We start from the raw sequence: 22,248 nt of genomic DNA, 5'->3' as shown, positions 1-22,248 counted from the left end.
TAATCCAAAGAAATAAAAACAGAATATCCGAAAACTTTCCGGGTCAGAATTCTCCTCCAAATGCCTTAATTTCCTCATCTGTAAAATGGGGATGGTAAGAAACTCTCGTACATGTTAATCGATGAAAACTTGAAGCCACTATTCTAAATTCAGCGAGCCAGTCACAAAGGACTGGGACTGGGGCCCACAGTGCGACCCTCGGAGGGGTGACCACCCCATCACCACCCCTCTGGCTGGGCCCTGAGCCGCTGGCTGCAGCCCTTCCTACTAGCCCGGCAGCACGAACAATCGGACCAAAGTGCCCAGACGCCTGGAGCTGCCCAATGGGAAACGGTCTGCAGGGGGCGTGGCCACACTGCCAAACCCGATCCAGCGTCTCAGCGCTCCCCTCTCTGTGTCGCAAGTTTGGTCCCACTGCCCCCGCCATGGGCCTGGAGCTCTACCTGGACCTGCTGTCCCAGCCCTGCCGCGCCGTCTACATCTTCGCCAAGAAGAACGGCATCCCCTTCGAGCTGCGCACCGTGGAGCTGATCAAAGGTGGGCCCGGCGGGGTTTCGGGAACTAAGAGGTCGGGGAAGAACGGGGAGGCCAAACATGGTTTAGGAGGGCCCCTCCCGGCGTCACCTCCTTCCTGGGGCTTTCGCCGAAAATGGTGAGCCACGAGGAAGATCCAAGATTCTGTAATCCTCCAAACTCTGCTTGGTCCCACAGAAGAGAGGACAGGGCTCAGCTGAGGCCAAATAAGGTCCTGGGGGAGGTAGGTCATGGGGAAAGAAGGAGAGATCTGGAGAAGAAAGGGGTGCACCTGGGCATAAGGACAGGGGATCTCTGGAAAAACAAAGATAGGGGCTGGAGGAGAGGGGTTAAGGCGTCCAAACGCAAAGACGGGGACAGAGTCCAGTCCCTCCTCTGTGGCCTCCAGCTGCTGAAACTTGAAACAGCAGGCACCGCCCCAACTTTTCAGCCCTGCTCTCTGCACTGCCTTGTCTGCTTTCGAGTCCCCTTCTATCCTTTCCTCCTCCTCCTCCTCAAGCGTTGCCTTTATTTGCTTTGCCCTCTGTGTCTCTTATTCCTGATCAGGAGAGGATACTCCATGGCGTATACTGGGAGCAGGAGGGGGATTGTGGGGGCTTGATGAACCCTATACCCTGAGTAGGAGGATTTGTTTCTCTGCCAGGCCCCTAAGGCCCTAAGGACACAACAGGCACGCTGAGTCCTGGCATCCTGTGTAGAACCCACGTATTGCTTGGGGAGAAAGTAGGGAGTCTCTGCTTGGCCGAGCCTTCCCCCCAGCGCTTCCCCACCTTGCCTTTGTGCATTTGCACTGGCCTTTCTTCCTGAATCATCTTCCCTTCCCAGCACCCTCTGTGGACGGCCCAGGGGTTTCCTCTGCAGAGTGTGGAGTGGGAGAGAGGGCGTGAGGACACAGGATGTCAAGTAGAGGGCTGCAGAGGGAGCTGTGTCTCACCTGGGGAAGGAGGGAGGGTGTCCTCAGTGGAAGAACAGTTTGAAGGGAGGGAAAAAGGAGGCTCGTGGGTGTGGTTGAGGCTGGAGGGTTGAGGCAATTGTGTCTGGTTTTGAGGAGCTTCCCCCAGTCCTGGGGTACTGGGGAGCCACAGAAGGCTGTTGAGCAGGATAGTGATGAGACTTGAGAGCCATTCAGAAACTTCTCTCTGGGTGCATTGGCAGGAGCAGAAAACTCTCAGATAAACTCAAGCAGAGGCCCCGTTCCTGTGGGGAATGAGGGATCGGATACTGGGCTGTAACTTTCGGGCTCTGTGGGTAGGACCAGAATGCTACTGCTCCAGCTCCAGCAGAGCCTAAAGGCAGGGCCAGCTCTGTGTCCCCAGTGCCCAGGGCAAGGTGAGCAAGAGGACACAGAAGGGCCATAAGAAATTGGTTGCAGTTAAACTGATATCAGGAAAGGCTACTTCTCTGTGTTTGGTGGCCCTACTAAGGGTGCTATAGGAAGTCCGAGCTCAGCCACTCTGCACTTGAAGCTTGGGACACCCCAAATGTGAGCACATGAAGCTGGTGAGGATGCAAAGATGGTGGGTGGGGTGTGTACAAAGGTCCGCCTGCAGCACCATGCCCTGCACCTTGAGCTGTAGTGCAGAGGTGTGTGCTGTGAGGGGAGGTGTTGCCCCGGGACTTGCCAAAGGATGTCCAGGCCTATTTTGCACCACCTGGAAGAGCAGCTTCCTGCTTTTCCCACAGGGGCCTCCACCAGCCTTTGCCACGCAGGAAGCAACTGGGGGCTGCGAGAGAGCTGTAAAATCGGGGCCTGGGCATTGCAGGGAGTGGGCACAGGCCACACAGGGCTCAGCGTTTTCCTCTTACCATCCTCAATGATGCTCTCTCTGCAGGCCAGCACCTCAGCGATGCCTTTGCCCAGGTGAACCCCGTAAAGAGGGTGCCTGTTTTAAAGGACGGAGACTTCACCTTGACGGAGAGGTAACTGGGGCCCTGGGCTGCTACCAGACCTCAGTAGAACCACCTTGTCCTAACCTTCTACTTTACAGACAAAAAGAAAAAAACTGAAGTCCTCAAAGGTGAAAAACCCTTTACCCATCATCCCGCAGAGTCCCAAGGCTAGAACCCAAGCCCCCGCCTATTTGCTGGACCAGCCATAGGGATGTATTTTACTTCTGTATTAATCATGTGATTGTTGGTGAGAGTACCCCAGAGAGGAAGTGCAGGGCAGGACGTAGCAGCGTTAGCCCCACAAAGACAGCTCTCTGGCCAAACTTGCATGGAGGCGGCCTGGGGGCGTCTGGGCTCCTCAGAGGCTTTGTCTCCCAGCTGTCGCTTCCCCGGGTGGGTCTCATCTGGGGGAGAACCCCCCACACACGTGGACATTCTGCATCACAGCAGATCCCAAGGAGTGGAAACCTCTTTAGGGAAGGCCAAACCTTTTGAGTTCTGCCTCTTTTTTCACCTAAGTCACCTCCCACAAGAGGAACCCAGAGCTTCAGAACTCCTCTCTGGAATATGGAGGCGAATGCACCCCCACAGAATTCCTCAGACATTCTGCCAGTGCCATTTTTCCATTCTGTGGCCCCTCCTGTCCTGAGTCCTTGTGTCGCCTGGTGTGAGCTCCCACGGGTATCTGCTACAGACAGCGTGTAATAGCTGTATTTCCTTGTCTCTTCTCTCTCCCTTGCGGGGGCCTGTGGCTCCCAGGGACCGCTACCCTCCTTGGAGTGGCTTGAACAATTAGCTAGGAGCCAAAGGAGCTCTGGAGAATCTTGCACAGACAGGTTAGTTGTTAAACTGGGGTGTGGGGGCAGGACTCCTAACAGGAAGATGGGCCAGTGGCAGTTATAGAGGTTTTTCTGCTCTTTTGGCTGGGGGGCCGAGCCCTTGCGGTACCCCAAGTTCCTGAAAGCCTTCCTGAGGCACCAAATTCATACATCCTCTGTGCCCTTCCCAGCACATCCCTGGCCTGAACCCATGGCAGCCCTCATAATCCAGGGCAGGAGGAGAGCCCAGGGACCTCTCCTGTCCTGCTGTTCCATGATCCTGCAGCAGCCCCCGTGTTTCCTGCAGGGACACATAGGGATGGAAAATAATGAAAAGGATGACAGGAAAGGCTGTGTGAACAGTCAGGCCATCTGAGGCTGGCATGGGTGCCTGATGATGTCAGTAGGTGTGGACTGGGAAGAACTGGACTTCCTAGGGCTAGCTTTGATGCCGCCTTCTCCAGGAGGCTCTCTCTGGCCTTCCCATCAGAAACTGTCTCTGAGCCCATGGCAGGATACTGTGCTGTGGGATTTTGCCTGGTGGTAGGACGAAGCTTGGGTGTTAGCCTCAGACTCTCAGCTCTGCCACCAAAAGCTGTGTACCCAGGGCAAATCCCTTCACGGTTCTAAGCCTGGCTTCCTGTCTGGAAAATGAGGCAAATACCCTGGCACATTGTCAGGAAGATTAAAGAGGGAACTCTGTATAAAGCCTCGGGCACAGCGCCTTAATCAAACTCTCCATGTCCTCCCCGCACCGCCCCCGGACCCTCGCCCCGGCAGTGTGGCCATTCTACTCTACTTAGCACGCAAGTATAAGGTCCCTGACCACTGGTACCCTCAGGACCTGCAGGCTCGTGCCCGTGTGGATGAGTACCTGGCGTGGCAGCACACAACCCTGCGGAGGAACTGCCTCCGGACCCTGTGGCATAAGGTGAGGCCCCGAGACGGGGGCAATGAGGGCATCACCCCAGAGAGGCTCAGGTACGATCACATTCTTCTCAGTTCGGATGGTTTCTACTGACATGACTTTGACTTCACTAATTCTGTTGTGTTGTGCACAGGTTGCTGCTAAGCCCATCTAATATATTTGTCATTTGAAATATGTATTTTTTAATTTCTAGAAGTTCCATTTGGTTCTTTTTTACAGTTTCCGTTGCTCTGCTGAAATTCACCATCTGCTCATTTGCTTGGTTCCTCTTTTCTTCTAAATTCTTAAATACATTTATAATAATTACTTCAAAGTCTTTGTCAGCTAATTGCAACAGCTGGGTTCTCTGTGGGTCTGATTCTATTAGTTGTTTTTCAACCTTTAAAAAAAAAGATTTTATTTATTAATTTTTAGAGAGGGGAAGGGAGGGAGAAAGAGAGGGAAACATCAATGTGTGGTTGCCTCTCGTATGCCCCCTACTGGGGACCTGGCCTGCAACCCAGGCATGTGGCCTAGACTGGGAATCGGTCCAGCGACCCTTTGGTTTGCATGCTGACAATCATCCACTGAGCCATACTAGCTGGGGCTGTTTTTTATCCTTTTGATTATGGGTCACATTTTCCTCTTTCTTTGCATGTTTTATTATTTATTATTGTGTGCAAGACAGTATGCATAAGACTAGAGATTGAAGTCCATAATATGTACCCCTGGAAGGAGCGTGGACTTTTGTCAGGGAGCCTGGGTGGAAGTTAATCTTTTACAGCTAATCAGGAGCTGGGCTGGGTTGCAGCTTTAGTTAGTTTCAGTTCATCTGTGGTTTTAGGTATCTTGAGGGTGGGATCAGATTCCTTGATTGCCCCAGCAGGGATTTGGAACCTAAGCACCAGCTGCAACTGTGAGATCTCTCTACTTTTCAACATTCAGTACCCCAACATTCAGTATTCTTAGAAAAACCCCATGCAGGTGGTAAGCTTAAATCCTGCCTACTTAGTCCCCAGCGAAGAAAGTAGCTTATTTAGGCAAGGCTCACGACCCTCTGGAATTTAGTTCATTTAATTCAGTGCGGCACAATGGAACTATAAAGTGAGCCACATATGTAGTTTTAAATTTCTTTAGCAGCCACATTTAACAAGTAAAAATAAACAGGTAAAATTAATATAAACACACAGAACAGGTGAAATTACTTATAAACACATGAAAAGATGCTCAGCATCACTAGTTATTAGGGTAATGAAAATTCAAACTATAATGAGATACCACTTCACACTCATGGAGACGGCATATGTATATACACACATGCCAGAAAATAGTAAGTGCTGTGTTGGTGAGGGTGTGAGGACATTGGAACTCTTGTGCACTGTTGGTGGGAATATAAAATGGTACGGCTGTGGAAAACAATACAGCAGATCCTCAAAAAATTAAAAGTTGGATAAATGGTGATGGAAAGAGATTTAACTTTTGATGGTGAACACACAATACAACATACAGATGATGTATTATAGAATTGTACACCTGAAACCTATATAATTTTATTAACCAGTATCATCCCAGTAAATTCTATAAAAAAGAAAATAAATTAAAAGTTGAATTAGCAAATGGTCCAGCAATTCCACTTCTGGGTATATACCCAAAACAATGGAAAGCAAGGTCTCGAAGAGATATTTCTATACATAAGTTAATAACAGCATTATTTACGATAGCCAAAATGTAGAGGTCTCTGTGTTCTGTGATGAACAAATGGATAAACAAAATGTGGTACAAACATAAAATGAAATATTATTCAGCCTTAAGAAGAAAGGAAATTTTGACATGTGCTACAACATGGATGAGCCTTGAAAACATTATGCTAAGTGAAGTAAGCCAAATGGAAAAGGACAAATAGTGTATGATTCCACTTGTATGAGGTACCCAGAGTAGTCGAATTCATAGAGAGATAAACTAGAATAAAGTTTGCCAGTGGCTGGGGAAGAGGGAGGCATGGGTGCAGAGTTTAATGGAGGCAAAGTTTCAGTTTTGCAAGATGAAAAGGGTTCTGGAAATGGATGAGTGGCAATGGCTGTATAAAAATCTAGACACTTAATACCACTCAACTGGACACTTAAAATTGGTTAAAATGGTAAATTTTATGACATGTGTTGCCATAATTAAAATTTTTTAGCCCTGGTTGGATAGCTCAGTTGGTGAGAGCATTGTCCTAATAACCCCAGGTTGCAGGTTCGATCCCAGTCAGAGTGCATACAAGAAACAACCAATGCATGCATTAATAAGTGGAACAACAAATCGATGTTTCTCTCTCTCTCCCTTCCTCTCTGTAAAGTCAATAGATAAAAAAATTAAAAATTTTAATTGTCATTTTAAAATGTAATCAATAGAAAATTTATTGATAAAATATCTTGCTTTCTTTTTTCTTCCTTTTTTGGTACTAAGTTCTCAGAACCTGGTATGTATTTGACATGTATAGCACATCTAAGACCAGTCACACTTCAAGAGCTCAATAGCCACTTGAGTCTAGTGGCTACTGTATTGGACAGTACAAGTTTAGGCTTTTTTCTTTTGTTCTTTCTTTTCCTTCCTTTTTATCAAAGTTCTATAACTCTTCAGTGGCTTTAAAGAAAAATAAGGTTATTTTCTTTCCAGAGTGGCTGTGGTGGGAGCAAAGTTTTTGTTTTTCTTTTTTGGTGACTGTTGACATCCTGATCAGAAGTGGAACTCCTCATTTTAAAAAATGTATGGCTAATTCTGGATCATGTGTGTTACTGTTCTGAATCATATAATTTTTTATATGAGAAATAATCATTATAGAACAAAAGTCAAAAGACATCTTTGTTGTCCTCAGTCCTCCCTGAGAGCTATGTCCCTCTGGGATCTGGTGCAAGTCCTTCTAGTTCATGATTTTATACACTACCACATGTATGTATAGCTATAAGCAAAATACAGTTTTGCTTTGAGTGTTTAAACATTTGTATAAATGCTCTCATACCACTCTGCAACTTGCATTTTTTTCATATTGTTCTGGGTGGATATAATTTATTAATTTTTAACTCTCCTATAGTATCTCATCATGTGAATAAGTCAGAATTTATTACCCTGTTATGGTCATTTATATATAAAAAGGAACAAAAACACTTTTTAAAACCCTAAGAGCTTTGGAACCACCCAACTGGAACAGAAGGGAAATGCAGACTGTTTCTTGCAAGTGCAAGGCAGGTAGGTAATAAATGAGGGAGGTGGGCTAGGTGGGGTCCCTCGGACTGAGAGTGCACGCGCCCCACCTGAAGGGGCAGCTTCTCCCCGCGTCAGCCTTTGACGCTGAGCAGGGTTACCAGATAGCGATGGTGACCCCTTGTGGTCAGCTCCCTTTATGTTAAAAGAAAGCTGGAAGTCTGGGCTTCCATAGGAAATGTCTCCATTTTTAAATGTCAACCGCTGATGCGTATTTTAAAAAACTCTTTAGCCAAAGGAATGTCATTAGCTCAGCAGTGGCCTCCAGGCCACCAGTTTGTGATCCCTACTCTTACCTCTTGTATGGGGCCACCCTTACCTCGTTGTATGGGGCTGGGAACTGAAGCCCGAGCCAGGGTCTGAGTGTAGTCCCAGTCCTGTTTACCCTTTCTGAATCCCAGGCTCCTCCAAGCAACTTTACTGCTCTCAGAATGGCGCCCAGCATGAAGCCCCCGTCCCGTGCTCCCTATCCACTGTCTCCCTGACAGCTGTCAAGCCTGAGGCTATTGATAACTTTGCCCTAAAACACTCTCCCTAAATCCTGGACATGTTTCTCCCCTGGCTCTCCTCCTTATTTACTGGTTGCTCACTGGGTCAGGAGACCCAGTTGGTTCACGCTTGGCTCAATCTTTTCTTGGCTGTGTCATCTCTGGAAACTGACTGTCCCCTTCTGGGCATCACTTTTATATTTACAATATGAGTCAAGTACTGTTATTCCTACATTGTAGATGAGGATGCCAAGGCTCAGAGGGTTTGCATATTTTGCTGTAGGTCACACAGTTTGTAAGTGACAGAATGGAGACCTTAAAAAACCACACTACTAAATACTTATATTGTAAAAGGGACTGATTTTATATCAGGAGAAAAGAGGTTATAAAATATATAGTTTCTAAGCAAGCCTCCTCCCCTCCACCAAAGTTCGGGTTTCCTTTGAGTCATTATCAAGGGGGCTTGAGTCCTTCAGAAGCCTCTGAGGCTCAGCCAATCAGAACTCATGGAAGCAGGAATAGTTCAGGAAAACGGGGTCCTTCTGGAATTTCCCTGCAACCCTACCCAGGATATGGGAGAAAGGTGGATCAGGAAGCAGCTCCAAGGCCGGGGGTGGCTGTTGCTTGCCTTTCCTGACTCCAAGGCTGGGCTGGCTCCTAACCCCCCGACGCCCACTTTGCCTACCCATCTACCAGGTGATGTTCTCTCTTTTCCTGGGTGAGCCCGTATCTCCTGAGGTGCTGGCAGCCACACTGGCTGAGTTGGATGTGACCCTGCAGATACTTGAAGACAAGTTCCTCCAGAACAAGGCCTTTCTCGCAGGGCCCCACATTTCCCTGGCTGACCTGGTAGCCATCACGGAGCTGATGCATGTGAGTGCTGTGGGCAGGGTGGGCCCGCTAGGCAGGGCTGGTGCCAAAGTCCTGCTCGTGCCACCCCCAGCCTGGCTATGGGACTGTACTTATTTGTGGTGACCTCTACTGGAGCTGTGTGGTCCCCAAACTAGGCAGATGCTGTCATCCTTGGCCTCACCCATCCACCCCTATCCTGTCCTGTCTCCTTTTCCCCTACAGCCCGTGGGTGCTGGCTGCCAAATCTTTGAAGGCCGACCCAAGCTGGCTGCATGGCGCCAGCGCGTGGAGGCAGCAGTGGGAGTGGTCCTCTTCCAGGAGGCCCATGAAATGATCTTCAAGGTCAAGGAATTACCACCTCCAGACCCTTCCGTAAAGGAGAAGCTGATGCCTCGGGTGCTAGTCATGATCCAGTGAGACAGGAAGCCTTGCCCCTCTTCTGCCCTTGGCAGTTCACAGAGCACCTTCATTTCAATGTGCCTTAGGAGGCAGACCCAGAGAGCAGGAGTGACTTGCCCACATCCCATAACCCCTCAGGCCAGGTCCCCAGCCCTACCCCATCTTTCACAGTTGCCTGAAAGCCATGATGAGAATGGCATACCCAAAGCTTGCCTCCTTTAATCACTACATTTTGTTTTCAGTTTGGGAAATAAACCTTGGCTTAGCCTGAGCCTCTCCTTCTAACTCTGATGTGTGATTTATTTGACCCTCCTTCTGCCCTGGCTCTGGCCTTGGTCTCTATCCAAAAGACAACACCCCTTCCTGGGCCCTTTGGGTCAGCTTCCCCCTGATGGTTGCCAAAAATGAAATTAAAAACAGCCCTCTAGCCTTCTAATTCTTGGAGAAAGGAATTTATCAGCATGGGGGTCAGCAGCCATTGCCCATGTGTTGGCTGTGGGCATGGTGGTAGATCAGTTGGCTGGGCCAGCCTCCCAGGATGTGGCCTTTGGCACCAAATACTATGAATCCTGGATCTATCCTGAGGAATTGGTTGGGGGAGGGGGAAAAACTGAACAGCACCACTCCTGGTTGTTACCAGTCCAAGTTTCCTGTGCCCAATGCTTTGAAAGACCAAAACTCAAAATTGTCAAGAGTTGGACAGAGTAAGGAAAGGTGCCTGCTGAGGAGATGGGAGCCTTAGGGTTCCTCAGATACATCTTACCAACGTACAGAGTTCAAGCTTCGAGAAACGGGGGAAATGGGAGGGGCTCTCTTCGTGAAAATCAGGCCTCAGTAGAATTCCTCTAATGATTAGCATGTCTCTATGCAAGACTGAGGAGAAGCTATTAGCCTGAAGGCCATGGGAACAAAGCAGGCTCGAACAAGATGGTGTCAAAGAAAGGCCAAGCATTTCATTCTGTTAGGGGTCAGGACATTTAAGGTTCAGTCACTCAGAACCTTAAATGTCATGCCTAGGATTTGTAAACCATGAACAGGAATGGTGTGTTCAGATTGTGTTTTAGAATAATATTCCGGCTCCTGGTGCAGGTTGGACTGGAGGGTGGCCAGGAAGCAGGGAGATTGGATATTGCTGTAATCCAGTCAAAGGTCACGTGTAGGGGAGGGCAGACCACTGCAGGGCATGGGGAGCATGTTCCTTGTAGCCTGGAGAGGGCTGCATGCAGCACGGGGCCAGGAAGGTGCTATCCTAGGGGGATAGGCCTTCCTTAACTGGAGGGCGTGGGAGACCAGGGAAGCCAAGCTATTCTCAAGTTTTCCAGTAACTGATCCTCTTGCCAAGTGGCTTTCTCTCAATCTTGAGTTTGGGGACAGAGTCTTCTTAACCCAGGAGGCTCTCTTAGAGAATATGGCATTATAGCCCCTGACCTGAGGAGCTCCAGCGTCACAGTTGGAGGATTTTGGCCCTGCTGAACAAGGGGGTAAGTTTTAGGCCCCCCTGCAAGCCCCTAGATGAGCCTCACGGGGCCTCTGCTTCCAGGAAGGGATTACTGGAGGGTAATGGATCTGACTCCAGGGGTTGGGGAGGAGCGGCTAAATCTTTTTTGGAATGTGGGGTTAGGCCTATGCAGAAAGCAAGTCCAGACACCCGTCCCATCCTCCACCCTGGGCCCTGGGCCCTGGGCCCTTGGGCACTGGGCTCAGGAGAGGCTTCTGCGCCCGCCCCCACCCCGGCCCTTTTTCCTCCTCCCTAGTGTTGTCAGCGATTCCGGCTCAGCCTCCTCCCTGGGTGGGGGAGGTGGAAAATTCGCTGAGGATTAGTGCTGGAGCGCCCTTGGCCTCCCATTTCCCATTATCATTCCCGCTGTCCTATTTGACAAAGGTAGACATTTGAGGTCCAGAGAAGGGATGTGGTCTGGCCGTGAGACCTCAACTGAAAGTCCAGATCTCCGTGTGCCTCCCCGCCGAGGCTCGCAGCGCGGACCCCGGGAGAGGAAAGGCTGGAGACCTCGGGCGCCGCTGATTGGCCCAAAGTTCCCCGGAGCTATCCAATAGGCGGGGAGGGCGTGGCCGGACTCTGGCTTTGGCTTCGAGCTCTTAGGTAAGCTCGGGTGGCTGGGCGGTTACTGCGAGCTGTTCCCGGTCCTGTACCCGGGTCTGCCCAAACCCGCACTTCGGTCGGTCTGTCTACCGCCCTCTTCATGGGTCTGGAGCTCTACCTGGACCTGCTGTCCCAGCCCTGCCGCGCAGTCTACATCTTCGCCAAGAAGAACGGCATCCCCTTTGAGCTGCGCACCGTGGAGCTGCTCAAAGGTGGGCTCTGGGGGTCTGGGCCGCCAGTGTGCTGACCCACTCTCGCCGGCTGGCTCCGCCTCAGGGCCCAGCTGCGTGTGCAGACTCTCCAGCTCGGAAACGTAGCATCAGTTATTTGGGTGTTTTTAAGAGGCTCGACCTTTGCCTTGTGATATCTAAACATTCTTTTAAATATAGGTTAAGAGAGAGTAGGGCAGGTAGAGATCATTAGAGTTTGGGGGTGGGGATGGGGAAATGGAGTGAGTGCCCCGGTACCTCTACAACGGGGCTTGGAGAAAGCAATGAAACTGCCTCGTCATTTACTAGCAGGAGTACTCCCCATCTCTGAGTTTCTGCATCTCCTCGGAGAAGGTTGTTCCATCTGGATCTAGTTTCTTCTTTACTCCTACCTACCCCTGTCTAGGTCCCCTCCACGTTTACAGAATCTGGTGGAGGGGACAAGGCTGTAACTGAATAGTAGGGTAAGCTTCAGATCCAGAGCCCTTTGAGCGGGCCAGGAGGGAGGCCCCTCCTTGACTAAGCCTGCCCACTTCTGTCTTTGGTGCCCCTGGCCTAGGTCACCAGCTGCTATGCTGCCACCTTACTCTGCTTTTCCAGCCCTCCCTGGGATAGGGGCTGGACACATAAGCAGTTTCTAGAGGGAGACTGGGTAGGGGTGATTCTGTCCATTCAGTAGAAGGGCAAAGAGCAAAAATCCACAGCGGGGCCTATGGCCAGGTTGAAGCCTGGTTCCACTGAGGCTGTCTGACTCCATGGACATTAACTGGTGTAGCTTCAGCACTGGCCTGGGCTGCAGGTATGCAAAATTGAGTGAGACTTAGGAGCCCCCATTGAGGAAGGAGCCTTGAGGATTTGGCACTGGAAAGAGAAGAGCGGAGCTGCTGGAGGCTGGGTGCCTGACGGGCAGGAGCTTCTGGTGAGACCAAGGAAGGACTGAGAGCTGGAAACAGGTGTGGCTGGAGCGCTGGGGTATGGACAGGTCACTCAGCCAGCATAGGAAGATGGACTGTAGGGGGCAAGCTGTCATGTCTGACATGGATTGACTGGCTGTACGTATGTGCATTATAGATTCAGGAAATTGTTTTCCAAACCCAAGACAAGATGCTGCTTGGCCCAGGTTCTAAGGGGATGGACACAGGAATGATGGCCCCCTGGTGGGGTCAGGGTCTGTGATTTGGTGAGTGGGGTGGCCTCCTCTTCCCTGATGCCCCACCTGGATAGGGGGCCTCAGAAAGGTCCTGGATGCTGGATGGGGGTGGACAGAGACCTCGGGGGGCGGGGGGAGGCTCAGGGTTTTCCTTACTGCCTCACTGGTCTCCCACAGGTCAGCACCTCAGTGATGCCTTTGCACAGGTGAACCCCCTAAGGAAGGTGCCAGCCTTGAAGGATGGGGACTTCACCTTGGCTGAGAGGTAATGGGTCCCTCGACTGCTGCATTGTCGTGTGGGGCCTGTCAGCCTTCCATCTGTGTGTGCACTGTCGATGGCTTGGATCACGGTTTATGTAACCACAGCAACTGTGCCAGCCCCAGGGTGGAGAGTGGCTTGATGTGGCCAGAGGTGCCAGGGCTGGGAGGGGCTTCTGGCTTTGCTCCTGTCACGCTCATGCTTCGGATATGTTGGGGAGTAGAGATGGAGTTGTTCTCATCCTTTAGGACCCGTGCTGGGTGCCCTTTTTTTGTAGAAGTATTCTCTGAGCACCCCCCTTCTGAAATCCATTAACATTTTGTTTTTTACTTGGTGCCCTTAGTTCAGATGGTAGGATAACTCGGGTAGAGCTGTGTGACCCTGGGAAGCCACCTAAGCTCTCTGAGCCTCGCATCCCTACTCTGCACCGTGCAGACAGTGAGATGTGCCACCCACAGGAGTTGGGGAAACACGAGCCAGAGGCAGGGTCCTGCCCCACCCAGGGCCTGACCCCTGTGGAGTAGCTGAAAAGTGACTGGGACATCTCCCTCATTCCTATCGTGCCTCCCAGTGTGGCCATCTTGCTGTATCTCAGCCGAAAGTATGAGGCCCCCGACCACTGGTACCCCCAGGACCTGCAGGCCCGTGCCCACGTGGATGAATACTTGGCATGGCAGCACACGGCTCTGCGGAGTGCCTGCACCCGGGCCATGTGGCAGAAGGTGAGCCCGGGGAGCCGGGACCCCTCTCAGGGCGCTCTGTGGATGGTGCTTTCCATTAAAAACATTCTCTGCAGACCTAAGACCTTAGAACACCAAATTCTAGAATGCCAGAGACTCCAACCAGCTATTTTTTCTGAGGGGAAATTGAGGCAGAGCCAGGGAGTGTCTACCCAATGTGCCTTAATTCCTGACCTGCTGGAAATTAATCCTATGCCCCTTTGCACACTCTGGGCTGCCTGGAAATATTGCCTTTTGGGAGAGGGAAAAAAAGATCAAATCCTCACTTTACCACACACATACTTTCTGCATAGAGAGGTGTTATGTGAAAAGTTAAACTAGGAAGAAATGAAGAGACATTTCAATAAAGTTGATCTGGTTTCTGGGTGTGCAAGGATTTTGAAGCCTAAGAACCATGGAAGACTTAAAGAAAAGCCTAAATGACTTTACACATGACAATGAAATTTTGTGAAGGGACAAAAAGGATTAAATTTAAAACAAGCAAAAAACTGGGAAAGATCTTGGCAAAGATATGATAGAAAGAAGTAACATTTTTTTAAAAAGATTTTATTTATTTATTTTTAGAGAGAGGGGAAGAGAGGGAGAAAGAAGTGAGAAAAACATTGATGTGAGAGAGAAACCAATCAGTTGCCTCTCAGATGTGCCCCACCTGGGGACTGAACCCACCACCCAAGCATGTGCCCTGACTGGGAATCAAACTGGCGACCTTTTGCCTTGCAGAATGACACCCAACCAACTGAGCCACACCAGTCAGGGGAAGAAGTGACATTCTTAATATTTAAGATGCTCTTGGGAATCTATCAGATGGACACAGGAGGAATATGGGCAAAGGAAGCCAGCAGGGATTTAATGGAAGGACAGAGAAATGGTCAATAAGTGAATGAAAACATATTTAACTTCAGTAACACTCAAGCAAATGCATATTAAAACAGCACTTACATGCCATTTTTTACTTATTAAATGCGCAGGTACTTTTTGGAATGTGTACTCAGTAATTATTTGCAGAGTGCTGGCACACAGTGGGTGCCCTGCGTGTGTGAGGGGGTGAGAGAGGGGCATGCGGATACTCTTCTGCAGGTAGGGTGCCACTGTTCTGGAGGGCCATTTGGCAAAAAGTAGGTTTCCATTGTCTTGAGCTTCTAGGGGCTGGGAGAGGAGCCCCCTTGAGCTGATGGCGGGCAGGGTCCTGGTGCATTTGAGTGCAGAATGGAGAGAAGTAGAGTGAGTGGAGACCTTTGCTCCTCTTAAGTGTGGTCCGTAGACCAGGAGTGTCAGCGTCACGTGGGAGCTCGTTGAAATGCTGAGTCTCAGGCGCCACTCAAGCATACTGATTAGGAATGTGCACTTGAACCATATCCCGAGGGGTTTGCAGGCACGTTCCCATTTGAGAAGTCTGGGTGGGGTAGGAGGTGGAGAGTGGGGGAGGATGGTGGCCACACTGGCGAGGGCCTGGCGGTGAGGCCGTTGCGGTGAGAGCCGTGGGGGCCATGGGAGGGAGGCCTTATGCAGGGAAATGATATGGGCAGCCTGAGATTGCAGGTGGACCCCCGGCTGCTCTGGGTGAGGGCCCAGGGAGAGGTAGAGCTTGTCCCTGTTTGAGTAGGAGATGAGACCTGGGCAGATGGTGGTTACGGGTGGAAGGACGAGGGTGGGAACAAAGGAGAAATCCGAAGGATTAGTGATAAATTAGATGAGAACAGAAACCGGGTTGATTTTTGGGCAGAGCCTCAGCCCTCTCCTGCCTGCCCACCCACCAGATGATGCTACCTGTGTTCCTGGGTCAACCGGTGCCCCCCGAGACATTGGCATGTACTCTGGCTGAGCTGGACAAGTGCCTACAGCTGCTTGAAGACAAGTTCCTAAAGGATAAAGATTTCCTTGCTGGGCCCCGCATCTCGGTGGCTGACTTGGTGGCCATCACAGAGCTGATGCATGTGAGTGCCATGGGGTGGTTTGCCCGCTGGGGAATGGGGTGTCCCGGGAGGGAGCCAATGTACTAGTTCATGTTGCCCTTTCTGGCTGTGGGACCTTGTGTGAGCCACTTCTCTTCCTTCTGTGCCTCAGAGTCCTCATCCATAAAATGGGACTTTAAAACCCCACACTGCAGGGATACTGAGGAGCTTCTCAGTATCTCCAGGGAGAGAACCTCCAGCCTATCACACATGGGGCAGAGGAGGGAAAATCCACCTAGTGGATCCCTAAACCAGGTCATGCTCTCCTGTGCTTCACCATGCCCAGCCCCCTCCACCTGGCTCCCTTCTCCCATAGCCCGTCAGTGCTGGCTGTCCTGTCTTCGAAAGCCGACCCAAGCTGGCTGCCTGGCGCCAGCGTGTGGAGGCCGCGGTGGGGGAGGACCTCTTCTGGGAGGCCCACAACGCTATCATGAAGGCCAAGGACCTGCCTCCAGCAGACACTGCCGTGAAAGAGAAGCTGAAGCCTTTGGTGCAGGTTTTCTTGCACTGAGTAGGAGCGAGCCTTGCCGCCAATGATGGAGACTGTCAAAATAAAGAGACAGGGCTACTTCTCTCCTTGGCCATGAGCAAGATACCCTGCACAGTCTCTGGTCCCCAGGTCCTTCCATACATCAGGCCTGCGTTCCTTCTTTTGTTTATTGCCTTATTTCACTTTTGCAGCTTCCACTCTAACTTTTTGTGTGATTTCTGGAAAGAGTTTTAGTAAATACACATTTGACCGTCCTTCCTGTGTTTGAAACTTTCCTTGGAGCCTCACTGCCCTGAGGCTACGTATAGTACGGGTCCGGTCATTGAACTTTGCCTCCAGGCTCTGCTCCCAACCCCCAGGCTTCTCCCTTCTGGTTGCACACAGTAACCCATCATTTTCCAGCCTTTCTTACAACTCCTGCCTCAGCTTCCTGGCCTTGGCTCATGCTGATTCCTTTGCTAACGGAACTGCTCCTCACCTTTGTCTTGTACCCCCCATCCCAACCTTTGGGCATTTGTCACCATGTCACTTTTCCAGGGAGTTGTCCTTGATCTCTCCAGCCCCAGGCTGGGTCAGGTGACCTCTCTGGGCTCTTCAGCCCTAGTGCTTGCTTCCTTCTCTCCTGGCAGGAAATTGGTTCCATGTCCTGTGGGCTGAGCATGTGTCATGGATGGATGTTTACCTCGTGAAGAGATGTCTGAGTCAGGGAAGCCCTCTCTCCTGGCTTTCTGGGTCTCCCACAGTGGAGTACAGGCTAGTGCATGAACCTCCTTGCAGGGAGGGAAGTCCCAGCTTGTTTCCTGGTCCTCCAGGAGCTGCTGAGAGGCGTTGCTCTCCCAAGCGTACTTGTAACTCTGACCACAGTCTTATCCATGCCCCACTGTGGGTTCCAGACTTGCCACCTGACTTTGCCCTTTCCCCTCAAGACCGTGACAACCTACTTGCCTTGTGTTCCAGAGCCTTTGATCATCCTGTAAACTGCTAATGGCTCAGGGTCATGGACAGACAGCCGCTCGTGGAAAGTCAGCTTACCTGCTTTCCCATTGAGGCCCCTTTAATATGCGCACATATAGAATTTTAGATGTGTAATTGAAATTATTCATATACACCCACAGGGTTTCAATTATATTTTCATTTACACTTCCAATAACTTCAAAACACTGGTGGTAATAGCATGGTTATCCACAACAACAGATTTCCATATTTTAAACAGCTTTTGTGAAAATAAAAATCACTGGAAAATGAATAACACTTTTTGTTTTGCCATAAAAATGTTACCATAAACATTGTTGGTAATTCTACTGGGACCTGGCTCCCATCCCCAGGAGGAGGTTTCCTCACTCCGAGGCAAAGTTGCTGCAGGCTCAAGAGGACACAAGGGCAGACGTTTGGGCCAGGCAGGATTTCAGTGAACCCTAACATCTCTTGCCCAACCCCACGTGTCACCCACACGTGTCATCTTGTCTCCTGATCAAGAGAGGTGCAGATTCTCATATTGAACGTGAAGTTACCTAACTGAGGTAGTGGCAACTCATTAAAAGCAATTTCTTTGTGACGATGTAACGTCCTTAGGGTCAAACCTGGGGAAGGTCCCTAGAGGTATGTGTGTGGTTAGGGGTGCTCAGACCTCCGTCTAAATGTTCGGTAGACAACAGAGGACCGCAGCTCTGCAAAGCCAGAGCGGCTGGAGCCGGGGCGGGGATGGGACGAGGTGGGCCGGGCAACAGGACTTCCGGAAATCTGCGCCACGGCCCACAAGATTGTCCACTGGAGCCAGGGGTGCAGCCGAGGCAGCCAATCGGGAGGCGCTGTGTGCTGCAAAACCAATGAGGAGCCCGGTTTCCGTGGCGTCCCGCCCCTGCTTTCTAGTCCCGGGGCCTGGGAACAGAGTCTGAGTCCGCAGTTTTCTTTCTCCGTGGAGGGTCGCACGCCTTCCTTCCGGATATGCCGTTCGTTGAGCTGGACACAAATTTGCCCGCTGGCCGCGTGCCGGCGGGGCTGGAGAAGCGGCTCTGCGCAGCTACCGCCGCCATCCTGGGCAAACCCGAGGACGTGAGCGCGGGCTGGGGAGCACAGGGCTGGAAGAGGGTGATGGACTAGGGGTCGAGCTCTGTCCACAGCCTGATGTCCCCACAGTGATTCCTACTCCTCCTCCTGGGGACCCCCACCAAGCTCTGACTTCTCGCTCTCCTTGACCTGGCGGCCCCCCCACCCCCCGTTTTCTCAGTATCGCCTTCCCCAGCCATGACTCCGAAGTGACCTCCAAGGACCCCGGCCCATATCCCTAACCCTGATTCTGCGGGGCTCGCGCGTCTCCGATCCTGCGCTCGCGGGTCCTCAGCGCAGGCCTGGCTTGTGCCGGCTTCAGGTGAAACTTTCGTGTCCCCCGCAGCGCGTGAACGTGACGGTGCGGCCCGGGCTGGCCATGGCGGTGAGTGGCTCTGCCGAGCCCTGCGCGCAGCTGCTAGTCTCCTCCATCGGTGTGGTGGGCACGGCCGAGGAGAACCGCGGCCACAGCTCCCGTTTCTTCGAATTCCTCACCAAGGAGCTGGCACTGGGCCAGGACCGGTGCGTAGGGAGAGGACACTCGGGTTTGCTGCGCGACCGGAGGCAGTAATCCCACGTCAGGGCTCCTCCTGGGGTCGGGGGAGAAAAATAACATTCCTCACCTTGCCCAAGAAAGGTCTAGTGTCCTGGGGTCCCCTGGTGTTGGGTCCATCTTCGGGGTGCTAGCGGAATTGAAAGAAGTTCTGGCTGTCAGTATAGTCCTGGGTGGGCCACACTGATGTACAGCCACCATCTCTCCCGTGATGTGCCCATTGCCTTGTTGAAGGGAGAACAATAGCAGGGGAAGGCAGGCTTGCAAAATACCTGGTGGGTTAAGGCAGGCTGGCCTGGGAGCCCATGGTGGGGATGTCTGGCTAGGGGTCTTGGAATATGAGGCATTGGCCAAGTAGCTGATGACATCTTTTTCTCTGTCCCTTGAAGGATACTTATCCGCTTTTTCCCCCTGGAGCCCTGGCAGATTGGCAAGAAGGGGACGGTCATGACTTTTCTGTGATTGGCACGGAGTTCATCCAGGGCATCTGTGAGCTGGTCACCTCTTCCAGAGAGGTTTGCTGGCGGAGTGAGGGCCTGGTGGATACCAGCCTCTGGCAGCCCCACGTGTGGACATGACTGTGGCCTCACAATCCTCTTCTTCCCCATTCTCATGCCAAATAAATGAAGAGAGCTTTGTCTTTCAAACATGACTTCTTTACCTCACTAAAGCATTCTGGTCCGCCCTGGACAGTGGGGTTGGTTTATGAGGTAGGGACCTTAGGGAACCTGGGATGTGGGATCGTTCCTATCTCCAGGATTTTCTCTGTCTCATGTATGTAGGCTGCTTAAACTGGAAGATGCTGAGGTTTCAGCTTGGAGGCCCTGTTCTCCATGCCCATGTGCAGGCTGCTCGGGAGGGGCTGACAGCCTGGGCCTTCCTGCTGACTCTGTTGACCAGATATTCCTGTCCTCATCCTGGGCTGGCCTAGGTAGTTCCCTGCCCACAGATTGCTGTGCCTAGCAGAGGAGCCAGACAGGCTGGGCGTCAGGGACCTTCCCTAGGCATTCCCAAACTCCCATCTTATCCTGTGAGTCTTGCTGAGAATTCTCTAGCTGTGTACCATGTCCCAGAAAGGCAAACCTGGAAATGCAGTATCTGCTGTTGGAAACTGAACTAATGGGATCTCTCCCACTCTCCCCCAATACCATACCATGCTTTCCCATTTTAGAGGATAAATGTAGTGTGGGCACTGTATCCTGGCACAGTTAAAGATTTGGTCACCCTTGTCTTTAGTGTAGCAGTGAAATAACAAGTTGAGATTTTCAGCCTGATTTTTTTACACACACACACACACACACACACACACACACACACACACAGTTTCCAGTGGAACATGTGTCTGCCTACTTTTTGTGTTTGGACCAGATCACCACTGAGGACTCTCATTAAAAGCTACAGCTTGGAGTTCCTTCTCCTGGCAACTTGTCCCAACTGTTTCTGCACTCATTCCTTCTGCCAACATCCCAGAGGGGTTCAGGGAATGTGGGTTGAATGTGAATGAATGGGTGAAGTACCCAAGGAGGGATCCAGGACCACAAGGCAAGAACAACCTCCTATCTGGTCTCTCTCCACCTTAAATCTTTTATCACCACTCTAGTGAGAGTGATGTTATCTGTTTGCTGTAGGGACTGGCCCCTTGCCCTGCTCCAGCATTATCTCCATACACTGACTGTGAGCTTTACCCCTTGGTAATAGGTGCTGCCAGAGGCTCGTCCTTGGCCTCACTGTTTCTCACCTCAAAACCCTTGCCACACAGATCCCTTGTGCCTGGGCCACCCTTCCCATCTTTTTTCAACTTTTACTCCAGAGCATCTTTCAAGGTACAAGTTGAGGGCGGGAGCTACATGCAAGCCTTCATGTTATCCATTGAGACTTTGAAACCATTTGTGTGCTCCTGTTCACTGCCCCTCTCCCAAGGCTATATATACTCTCAAAATCAAGGTTGGTGACAATTACTTTTGTAATTCTTGGCATGTCAGTAAAGCGTTGTTGTTCTGAACTGACTCTCGAATTCGTCATGATTTTACTGTCTTTAAGGTCAAAGAGAAAGCCATAATATTCGTTTCTACTTAAATCATTCTTGTTGGACTCAAGTAGCTATGCATTTCAACCACAGTGTGAAGTCCTTCCCTAAACCAGTTAGCTCCCAACCCCAAGGCCTTGTCAGAAATCCTTTCATACTGGACCCTGTTTTAGGCTCTGAAATTCTCTTCCTCCCTCCCTGGCTGTTCATTTACAGTGTCTTGGTTTCTTTTTTATTTTCCTCCTGTTTCAATAGTTGATTGTAATTTTGGGGGGCCTCCAAACCTTCTCAAAAAAGATGAAGTAGAGGTAATACGATAAAGATTGCAGTTCCTCCCCTGGTTCCCTCTTACAAGCGTTTCCCCAAGTTTCCGTGTCTCAGAGCACCTGCTCCAGGTTGTTAACAATAACGCCTCGCGTCATTTAGCGACGGCCCGGGTTAGGCACCGAGCTCGGCGCTTCGCAAGTATTACAAGTGGTGGAGCCGATAGTCCGACCGCGAGATCGAACTTCAAGCCTCCAAAGCGCGTGGACCAAATCCAACGATCCGAATCGGTCACTACCAAGCTCGGTGCGGCGGCGGAGGTCGCCCGTAGGGTTTTAGCTAGCCGAGGGCAGGCGAGCGGCGCGTAGACCCTCGTTGATTGGCTGGCGGAGCCGGCACTGAAGCCAATAGGAGCGCGTCTTGTTGTCAGGCGCGCAGCCGGCCGGCGCGGGGGTCCGGGCGGACAGGCCGTTGCCTTGGAGACGCCTGGTGAATTCCTGGGCAGTGGGTTTGAGGGTAGCTCCGGGGGTCGGGCGTGCGGCTCTGCTGAAGCAAGGGCAGGGGCCGAGGGGCGAACCTGGAGTGGTGGGCGCGGGTCCGGAGCCTGCGCGGACGCAGGGGACTCCAGCAGCCCCAGTGCCACAGTCAAGGAAACAGAAGCCGGAGAGTGGGAGCGACGAGGCCGGGCTTCCTGGCTGCTCCTCTGGCCATTTCACAACTCTTGCCGCCGTCCTGGGGTGCCTAGGACGGGGCCCGGCCTCGGGAATGGTTCACAGTGACAACAGCGGGAGCCACCATTGATTCGGCGTCTGCTGGGTGCAAAGCCCGGCGCTAACCCTTGACTGGCGTCTTTTCACTACACCTTCACTACAGCCCGGCGAGGTGAGTGGTATTATCGCTATTTATTGGGGTGGAAACTGAGGCCGAGGGATGAACTGAGTTGTTCAAAGTCCCCCCAGCTAACCAGTGGGTCATCCCGACTCCACACTGAAAATTCTGACCGCGCTGCCTCCATGGAGGAGGCAGACGGGGCTAAATGAACTTACTGACGTTCGCAGGTGTCTGCACAAGTGGCTTTGGGAGCCACTTAACTCTTAGGGGGCCAGGGTTACTACAGGTCGTAACTGTGAGATGATGGGATTCCGTGCAGCTAGGGTTCCTTCTGTGTAATTGATAACTGGTTAGAACTAAAATATCCTTAGAGTGGTTTTGTTTGAGGTCGGCAAGCTTTTGTTGTAAAATAAAAATATTTATAATAATTCTGAACATTTCATATAAATGGGATCACACAATATGTGGTCTGTGACTTACTATGTTTTCATAGTTC

At 51.3% G+C, this 22,248-nt stretch overlaps 4 protein-coding genes across 7 annotated transcripts in view; all 4 read left to right on the top strand.

Annotated features, from left to right (window-relative positions):
- Positions 1 to 393: 393 nt before the first annotated feature.
- On the top strand, positions 394 to 9,397 carry LOC129086206 (glutathione S-transferase theta-1). Of its 4 annotated transcripts, XM_054592661.1 has the most exons (5): positions 394 to 537; positions 2,367 to 2,454; positions 4,023 to 4,173; positions 8,577 to 8,753; positions 8,955 to 9,397. In XM_054592661.1, the coding sequence occupies exons 1-5, from the start codon at positions 426 to 428 to the stop codon at positions 9,147 to 9,149; spliced, it is 723 nt and encodes a 240-aa protein (XP_054448636.1). In that variant the 5' UTR covers positions 394 to 425; the 3' UTR covers positions 9,150 to 9,397. The 4 variants fall into 4 exon arrangements, with proteins under 4 accessions (XP_054448636.1, XP_054448639.1, XP_054448637.1 ...); XM_054592662.1 differs by lacking the exons at positions 394 to 537; positions 2,367 to 2,454 and adding an exon at positions 2,535 to 2,552 and having other exon boundaries at positions 4,084 to 4,173; XM_054592664.1 differs by lacking the exons at positions 4,023 to 4,173; positions 8,577 to 8,753 and having other exon boundaries at positions 8,955 to 9,066.
- A 1,824-nt stretch (positions 9,398 to 11,221) lies between these two features.
- On the top strand, positions 11,222 to 17,255 carry LOC129086197 (glutathione S-transferase theta-3-like). Its single transcript, XM_054592649.1, has 5 exons — positions 11,222 to 11,444; positions 12,769 to 12,856; positions 13,422 to 13,572; positions 15,348 to 15,524; positions 15,859 to 17,255. Exons 1-5 carry the CDS (start codon positions 11,333 to 11,335, stop codon positions 16,051 to 16,053), a joined length of 723 nt encoding a protein of 240 aa, XP_054448624.1. The 5' UTR covers positions 11,222 to 11,332; the 3' UTR covers positions 16,054 to 17,255.
- Positions 17,256 to 17,922: 667 nt separating this feature from the next.
- DDT (D-dopachrome tautomerase) lies at positions 17,923 to 19,283 on the top strand. Its single transcript, XM_054592650.1, has 3 exons — positions 17,923 to 18,084; positions 18,425 to 18,600; positions 19,021 to 19,283. The coding sequence occupies exons 1-3, from the start codon at positions 17,977 to 17,979 to the stop codon at positions 19,091 to 19,093; spliced, it is 357 nt and encodes a 118-aa protein (XP_054448625.1). The 5' UTR covers positions 17,923 to 17,976; the 3' UTR covers positions 19,094 to 19,283.
- Positions 19,284 to 21,402: 2,119 nt separating this feature from the next.
- CABIN1 (calcineurin binding protein 1) overlaps positions 21,403 to 22,248 on the top strand; it is a 132,552-nt gene continuing 131,706 nt past the window's right edge. Inside the window, exon 1 of the mRNA XM_054592826.1 lies at positions 21,403 to 21,803. The gene's annotated coding sequence lies outside the window, so the exon portion shown is untranslated. The remainder of the gene's footprint in view (positions 21,804 to 22,248) is intronic.

Source organism: Pteronotus mesoamericanus, unplaced genomic scaffold (assembly GCF_021234165.1).
Source record: "Pteronotus mesoamericanus isolate MK-2021 breed Mesoamerican mustached bat unplaced genomic scaffold, CSHL_Meso_final scaffold_371, whole genome shotgun sequence".
NCBI classification, from domain to species: Eukaryota; Metazoa; Chordata; class Mammalia; order Chiroptera; family Mormoopidae; genus Pteronotus; species Pteronotus mesoamericanus.
Note: the sequence above shows the minus strand (reverse complement) of the source record. Positions and strands in the feature narration are given on the sequence as shown.